An 8,829-nucleotide genomic window follows, 5' to 3' on the forward strand; every position below is an offset into this window, starting at 1 on the left:
GAACATGTAAAAATCCATGAAAATGTGCAAGAACCCTGTGTTTAACTCACAGCACAAAAATATCCACCTGACAGTTATCAGTTTTAATTTATTCAGTTGTTACAGCTGTGAAAACAAGCAGACAAGTTAACTGTACTCACATAAACCAACACATCTGACACTTAACAAAGATCACAGCTCACAGTTTCCATGTGAAGATTTTCAGATTATGGTTGCAGCTTGTACTTGTAGAATGACCTCCAGGTGTTGAAAGAGCGGACGACACTGCCGGTATTGCTGAATAGAGATGTATCACTACAGTGAGACTGATATGAGCACCTAGCTACAGTTTGATGTTGATGCCTCTCACGAGTCTACTGTCAACAATGTTTACAAACAAGCAGTTAAAAGTTAGCCTGGTGAGACCACCCGAATCACGTGAGCTCAATATTCTGTTTGACTCTGCGGATCAGTCTGGACTCTCCGCCACCCCAATTTACAATCCAGTCGGGCCAATCAGGTTTCTGCACCATAGTTGAAAACAGAAGCAGCCAATCAGGGACTGCATTATGCAACGAGTGTTAACTAACATCAGTAAACACAGCTATAAGTGCAGAAAGAGGCAATAACAACAATTAAACAAGAAAAAGGATGCACGTGAGTTTATCGGAGGAGACGACATTTCCGACTGGATGTGGAAAAAGATTCATTTACCAACTGGCTCTTGTTGATGATGAAGATGTTCACTTGTTGTTTCTGGGACTGTACCCAACTTATTATATCAGTCGAATTGAATCTGGCTGTTCAATAGGAATATTATACAACTCGATTTGTTTTCCACATAAAGTCTGAACAGGGCTCAAACAGGACGTTACGTGTCAGCGGCATACATGTAATATAGTAAACAAGGTAACGGTGCTAATGACGGCACTAACAATCACAACAACATTTTTTGACAACACTAGACATCAGACGAAAGCCAGAGCCTGCAGCGTGTTAACTTGCAGTCTCTCACTGTCCCTCCGCGCCACAGCTGCTTGAATAAAAGAGTACCTTGAAAGTCAAAAGCGCTCACTCTGCAGCAAAACCTGGACACTAAAGCATCCGCAGAAGTAAACTGCACAGCTCACTGACTGGAAAAACAAAACAAATATTGTTTTTCTTTTTAAGAGACTGCTCAACTTGAGGTAATCTCAGTCGACTGACGGGTCTCTGACTGATGATTCGAATCTGCGAATTTATAGGAGAAGCCCTAGTAAACACAACAATAAGAGAAGTTAAATCAGTAATAGAGTCAGGAGGATGCAGTCTCAGCGTTTCTCTGAGGAACAGATTTTTTCAGTTTTTCGGACTGGATTTGGCAGAAGCTTGATTTGTAAACTGGCTCTGTTGGTGATGAAAAAGATATTCACTGCTACAAATCCATGTTCATTGTTTTTTTCGCCACTGGTTGCGCTAATGGAGGAGCAGATACATGTAGCCAGGTATCAGGGACATGCAGATCAGTTATCACAAAACTCTGGACAGACAACAAGGACACTGCCAGCTGGTAGTCAGCAGTCCAGAGGAGGAGGGTTACTGAATAAGAAACTGAGAAATATGTAGAGCCGTTCCTTAAAAGTCAGAGGCTCAAATCATCAGTCGCAGATCCTCAGAAACTGAGATTGCTTCAGTTTGAGCCATCGTTTTTTTCTGTACAGTTTACTTCTGAGGATGGCTTGGTCACTAGATTTTGCTGCGGAGTGAGTGCTACTCTTTGCAGCTGCAGACACGCAGGCAGCGTCAGAGGGAGAGAGACCGCATCGTACGGTGAAGACGTGGTGAATTTACAGCTCACAAGTTCACAGGATACAGTCTCTAGCTTCTGTCTGATGTCTAGTGTCGGCAAAAAACGCTGTCCGTCTGCAATCCGTTAGCTTGTTTACTATATTATGTGAATGCTGCTGTCACACTGAACGCACCGCTGAGCCCGTTCAGACTTTAAAACTTTGTATGAAAAACAAAATGAAACCGGCGAATAATACTATTGAAAAAAAAAAATCGGATTTGTCTGGCATAATTCGGAGTCGGGTACAGATTAGAAATTCGCTGGAAACACCGGTTAATATCGATCGTTGTTGATGAGGTACACGTCCCTTACAAATGGTAAATAAAATTAAATTGTATTTTTTAGACTGCTAGCGTCTAAATGACAAAAGAAATTGTGTAGTACAGACTAGTGCTAACGTCAGGATTGGCTGAAGGCGTCTGTCATAGTACTTTCGCCGACTGAAAGCGTTGGCGGCAGCGAGTCCAGACTGACGCAGAGAGAGAAACAGTGTTGAGCTCACGTCATCAGGACGGTCCTATCAGGCGAGTGAAGAGCTGCATATTCTGCCAGGTTCCTTAAATAGCCACAAAAACAAAAGTGGATTTTGGTGACAAAAAAAAAAGTCATCATCAGGACATTATACCACAAAGTACTGAGCACAAGCTTGTTGTGCAAAAGTGAAACAAATATAAGACATGGAATGACAGGAGACAGAAAAGACTCATCCTAAAGCCCCTGCTAAAGCTAAAGTACATTTCATGGCAAAGGAATGCAGAAACCACAGGTGATCTCTGAAGGATTCTCGTATTAATGTTGTCAAGTTTCACACACAAGCAGTTACACTTGAGTGTTTTGCAATGAAGTCCGAGCCAATGTCTGATGATTTTTTTAAAATTTTGCCCTGCATGCAAATCAGTGAGAGGCCTGAGGTTTCACGAGTTCGTATCGTCCCACCTGTCCCTCCTGCAACAGCTGACCAATGAGCTGGTCTTTGTGTACTTTACGACTGACAACGAGGAACCGTTGCCGCCCCTGTCCGTACGACTTGCTCCGTAGGCCGTATTTCTGCGATATCTGGTGGATCTGCTTGCGTTCGTCGTTGGTGAGGTCGGTGGAGAAGCGGAGGTCATCCTGACGGTCTGAACTGGCGTAATTGCGAATGATGTCCTCGATATCGCGCTTGCTGAGCTGGTTTCCAGTTTTGTCCGTGTCCATGCCCAACCCTTCTCTGGAGAACTGCTCCTTCACTCTGATTGGTTCTGCGATGCCCTCCCCGTCTCGGCCCAGACCGCCTCCTTTCCAGCCCATCTTGCGGAGCAGCTGGTTTCCGATGTTGTCTTCTTTTATCTCCTGCCTTGTGGCCTCCTCACCTGAGCGAGCCAGGATCTGGGATCGGGATATGGCGTCGTTGTGACCTTCCTTTCTCAGGTTGGATTTGACAACAGCCTGCGTCTGCCTTAAGGTGGCTAAGGCTTCCTTTGCTGCAATGTGCTTCACTATTTTCTTGGGCCCGATTCCTGCTGCAACATACTGTCCCTCCAAGTAAACTTCACACCTCCAGCGATGATCAGGCAGAACTGTGAACTTGTAATCAGCCGACACTTTGTTAAACTGAGCCGTGTCGTTAATGATACAGATCGCATTGTCTGAGTTTTCCAAAATGACCAACTCGCTCAGATGCTTCTTTTTGCCGACAGGTGCCCCAAAGCGCCCACCAGAGTCTGACTGGTCATTTTCTCTGGAGTATTGTGATAGTTGTTGAGGCTGTTGATGTTGCTGTTGTTGTTGTTGGTGATGGTGGTGATAGTGTTGCTGCTGCTGTTGTCGTTGCGCCTGGTTCATGCGAAGTTTCCTCACTGCCTCTTGAGCCGCTGCATGCTTCGAGCTTTTTTTGGTGCCCGTCGCCTGCGCCACCAGCTCATCCTGCAGGAAAACACTGCACAGCCAAGCGCTGTTGTTAGGCATCAGGTCGAACTTGTAGTCAATCTTCATGCGGTTAAAAGCCGCAGAATTGTTCAGTATGCAGATGGCGTCGTGTGCATTATCCATAACCACAAACTCTGTCCAGTGCTTCCGTTTGTCGGGCTCGTATTGGCCCTTGGAACTGGGCGTCGGTTTGTCCTCTGGGTTTCGGAGCGCGGGTAAAAAGGCCGGGGTCGGGCTGTGCATCTGGCAAACAACCATGTCGTTGACTGTCAAGTGTCTGAATTTGCGCTGCACCACACGGACCTCGACTGCTTTCAGGAAGAGTTTTACAGCCTGCTCAGAGGCCCGGTCCCTCGCTCCATTTTTACTACCAGAGTATCCGGTGGCAAGATACACACCCTGACATCTCAGTTCACAGGCATAACCGTCAGTCGGCACTTTCCTGTTCTTCGGGAGATCAGCCTGAGGAATGTCCTTCAGGTTGACATAAATATACTCAGGGTTTGTTTTGCAGGCCTGAATGCTGCGGCTCAGCATGAAGTTATAGTTTGGAGATTCACTTCCGGTCATGAACATAGGGTCCCTGAAAGCAACAGCCAACGCAGACGCGACATTTGAAATCAGCCTTTGCTTCTCATCTAATGTCGGCTGAGATATAGGAACAGGCTGCAGCGAGGAGCCCTGCTGAGAGGTGGTGGGGCTGCTCCTGCCCGGGCTGTTGTAGACTCTGCTGAACGGCCTGCTTGATGACGGCCGGTCCTGATGACTGTACCCCAAACCCTGACGTCCAGAATCCCAGCCTCCTGATCTGTTCCCTCCCCCGTATCCATTGTATCTCTGGGGCTGAGAGTAGGAGTCCAAAGTTCGGGAGGAGTGGGCTTCATACTTTGCTGAATATTCCTGCTGTGTTTTTGTCATGAAGTTTGAAGTCGACCCACGTCCTCCGTAACCCAACCCACTTGTGCTACCTGAAAAACTCTCTCTGTCTCGGTCTCTATCTCTGTGGGAACCCCAAGAGTCAGAACTGAACGACGATACTCTGTCGAAAGCCGGCCTCAGGGAGGAGGAGCCCTGCGCTCTGCTGGTGCCGCTGTAGGAAGAGTGCTCAGAGTCCCGTCTCATACCGTACGACTCGCTCCTCCTGCGCTCCTTATCGTTCTCCTTCTCATCTGCGCCAGTTCCTCCGCTGCTCCCGCCACTGACAAAGTGTACAGGCTCGAATCGAGGTCTGGAACCAAATTTTGACACAGGCATTTTCCTCATGGGCTCGTCTCCTGGAAGAACAGGACGCAGGTAAACGGTTAGAAAAGACGAAAAGGAAGTTTGATTTGACTTGAATGAATAGGCAAAACGACCTGAAGCTTGTTTGTAAATGTAATTTCAGAAATTTCTTCAAACAGAAGGTTGTGGCAGGACTGAATGATCAAGTTTGTGAAGAAGGCAGGTCAACGACTGGAAAATCAGGGTTTCTACAGCTTAAAGAAAGTGGGATTTAAGACTTTTAAAGATTTGTTTAAAGCCACTTGGACTTCAATTTAAGACCAATTTCACAGAAGCCAAAACTGAAGGAAAAAAACATGAACCGTCATCAATTACTTAAGATGAGGGAGATTGTTGTCCAAATATTTGTTGTAACATAAAACATGACTTTTTGTGAGGTGAATGGGAGTGGCTTTCTTTTTTTTATTTATTTTTTTTAGATTTTATGATGCAATATTGAAAAACAACTCAGAAAAAGCCTTTTTAAGGATCTGTGGGAACTCTGAAAATGGCCACTGCTATTAATACAAAATAATCATAAGAATGAATAATCAGCCTCCAAAATAGAAAGTTATCATTATACTCTTTGCCTCCCTGAACAGACTGCCAGTGAACTCTCAGGAGTCTGCATGCTGAGGTGTTTTCCTCCTCCTTTCTTTTCTGTTGCAGCTCCAAGTTCTCTTTCTCGTGGTTTGTTTCCTTTTTTGTTCAGCAGTTATATGGTGGATTTATATAGCCAGGGTGTGCACCGCGCTGTGTGTAAATGACATGCACCAGATGTGTTCACTGCAGAGGAACACTTCACACAGTCTTACTTTTGAAATACTAATAAGTACAATGTACAAGAGAGAAACTGATCTCTATTAATCTACTGATCCTACTGACGCTAGAATCAATCGTCAAAGTAAAAATTAAGTATCTGTAGTATGGATACTTTGGTATCAATCCGCTCACCTCGACTCCACAATCATACTCAGGTTACACAGATCTGAGCCTTTAACTGAAAAGTGTGGTAAAAGTCTGTATTTTCCTTTTTGTCCATGAAAGAATAAATTAATCCTGTATTATCTGTAAGGCCAAAGTCTGATACATGGTTGCACTTGATGACAGGGCTCTTTATCATAATAAACATGGACACTGTTTTTATTTAGCCTACAATGTCTTGCTATCTTAAGTACTGAGTAGTATGTACTGGTAAACAAACTCTGCAGCTGAAAATAGTCCCAAACAAATGCACGATTTACTCCTGTTTGAGTAACATTTGCTCAAAACAACATCGCCCAAATGAGAGTTTATATCTGTGGCCTGTTGTCAAGGATTTACATATTCAGTGGGAATGAATGGCCTGAGGCCTCAGACAAAGTTGGTAAATATGAAAAGAGAGAAAAACGTTTGTGTTTTTGGTCTTTTTGTGGGATTTGTTTATGATACGCAAGGCAAGTTTATTTCTATAGAGCATTTCAGCAACAAGGGAATTTAAAGTGCATTTAAAGTAAAATGCAAAAGAAACACATTATATAAGGACACTGAAATGCAAATAAAAACCTCAATAAAAAGCCAGAGAATAGAAAATAAAACCAAGCTAAAAAATTTACTACAGCAAGTATAGATCAAATATCTTCAGCCTTATTGTTGCAACTTTACTCATGTTACTACTGAAATATGTTCGAATTGTCTAAAAATCAACAAATCAGCCTTTTGCTCAAATACTGAACTTTTCATATATCTCATAAAAGTCATAAAGTGTGACATGAAATATATTTGGCCATATATGGATTTAAAGAAATAACAGTGAAACAAACAGTAAATAACAACATGGATACGGAAACTTTTAAGCCCAAACACACACTAAACAAGCCAGATCGACACTCACTGCCATCAGAAGAAGTAGGTCTCTTTTTTGCTTCAGAACTAGGACTTGGGTCAAAGGAGGGCATTTCGCCAGTGTCAGTCCCTTCTGCCATCACCAGCACCGTCCAAATCAAATCCAGGCCATACCTGTTATCGAGGCCAAAGATGCAAGTTAGACATTACATGAATGTATGACATATACAAACACAACATGTGAAGTGTACAGAATGAGTTAATACTCCATGCCACTTTAAAAGGGGTCGAAGCATTCCCTGAATATATTTCTCAGTGTTTCTTGCGCGTGTGTATATATATATACACACAGTATAATAGTACAACATAATGTAATATAGTATACTGTACTGACTGTGTTATCTGATCTTGTTAAGTGTCCTTGGGAGACTTAAAAGACTGACAGGTAGGAAAATTACTTTAGGAGCACAGAGTAAATTATGAAAATGGTAAAAAGATACTACTACTACTACTACTACTACTAATAATAATAATAATAATAATAATAATAATAATAATAATAATAATTATTATTATTATTATTATTATTATTATTATTATACATTATTAGCAGTAATTACTATGGTTCTTTCTAACATAAAAATGTAAGAAATATGAATTTAAAAATATATATAATATATAATATAAAGAAATAAAAATAAAATTAAAATTAAAATTAAATTAAAATATATATATTTTTTAATGTTTTAAAAAAGAAATAACACATTAAAAAAATCCCCAAAAATATGAGAGTTTAACGTGGCCAATACAATAAGTATTATTAATAATATTATTTCAGATTATTTACAGATATTTTATGGCTCATAGTTCTTGTGGTAGATTATTACCTTACAGAGAGGATATGGTAATATTGACCACATGTACCAAAAGAGAGTCAGTGAATTAAAGATAAGTTTTTTTTTATGAGCATTATTCCGTGTTTATGCGCTAAAGAAGCCCTTTATTTATCATCTCATTTCTTATGAATTTCCATTTACAATAAAGTTTGACACATTTTAAATGAACTTTGAGTCACTGGGACAAAACTGTTGCTGCAATGACCAACCTGCCTGCATCACACACTGACTGAATCACTAACTATATGCCTGGACCACACATTATATCGTACACTTATAAATGTAATGAATAAATGTTAAAATAAAGAGAAAACAGCTGCATTTCGTACCAACATCAGGCCCTGACAGAGTGACGCAGTAGGCCGACACACACTGAGTCCATCTCTCACAAGTCAACATGTTCAAAAATACATTTACCAACATTTAAATGTGTCGGTGGTTAGCTGTGTCACACTCCTACCTTAAGGTGTAGCCTTTGGTCCGGTTTCTACCTCTGTCCGTCGGCTGAGTGAGAGACAGCGCATTTATTTTTAAGGTCAGTTTTCTATTATTATCGTGTTAGCCTCTTCAAGCTAACTCGGCTAACACTGGTAACCCGGTGGTGACTGCTAGCATTAGCCAGCTAGCTGCTAGCTAACCAGCTCCACATCAGTCTTCAGCTCATCTATTTGTATATCTAATCGTCTTCAAAGGAAACAGACATAAAGGTTTTTATCTTTTAAGGCTAATATTTGAAGTGCTGCGATAAACCTGCTGGGAGCTACAGGGAGCCGTTAAACTGACTAGCAGGAAGCATCCATTTTCTGGTCCAGCTCAGCTCCTAAAAATCATGGCGTCGGTTCGTCACCGCTCTGACCCAGAATGCTTTGCCGCCGGACGGTTCAAGCCGCTGACATCTCACCTCAGACATGTGGGCAGCACTGAGCTGTCAGGTGTTTATCACTGTGGAGGTATTCAGATCATTTTATTAAGTAAAAGTACAGATACCATCCTGTGAAAATACTCAGTTACAAATAAATGTCCTGCACTGAAAAATGTACTTAAGTAGAAGTAAGTGTAATCAGGAAAATGTACGTGAGGTATTAGAAGTTTTGTTTGTTTACTGTTTATTCACAGAGTTGATAAAAAATGTAA

General features: G+C 41.8%; 1 protein-coding gene across 1 annotated transcript; it reads right to left on the bottom strand.

The window, feature by feature from the left end:
• Window positions 1-68: 68 nt before the first annotated feature.
• nkrf (NFKB repressing factor) lies at window positions 69-8,600 on the bottom strand. The gene is made up of 3 exons (XM_042493234.2): window positions 8,156-8,600; window positions 6,849-6,973; window positions 69-4,989 (listed from the first exon to the last, which is right to left on the bottom strand). The coding sequence occupies exons 2-3, from the start codon at window positions 6,937-6,939 to the stop codon at window positions 2,702-2,704; spliced, it is 2,379 nt and encodes a 792-aa protein (XP_042349168.2). The 5' UTR covers window positions 6,940-6,973; window positions 8,156-8,600; the 3' UTR covers window positions 69-2,701.
• Window positions 8,601-8,829: the final 229 nt, after the last annotated feature.

Source organism: Plectropomus leopardus, chromosome 8 (genome assembly GCF_026936395.1).
Source record: "Plectropomus leopardus strain MGB_pleo_1.0 chromosome 8, ASM2693639v1, whole genome shotgun sequence".
Classification (NCBI taxonomy): domain Eukaryota; kingdom Metazoa; phylum Chordata; class Actinopteri; order Perciformes; family Serranidae; genus Plectropomus; species Plectropomus leopardus.

Bases quoted from the DNA above. Each gene is read 5' to 3' on its own strand.
- nkrf (XM_042493234.2), bottom strand. From the start codon at position 6,939: ATGGCAGAAGGGACTGACACTGGCGAAATGCCCTCCTTTGACCCAAGT. The intron at 4,990-6,848 runs GTGAGTGTCGAT...CTGTTCTTCCAG, and splicing joins ACCTACTTCTTCTGATGGCA to GAGACGAGCCCATGAGGAAA.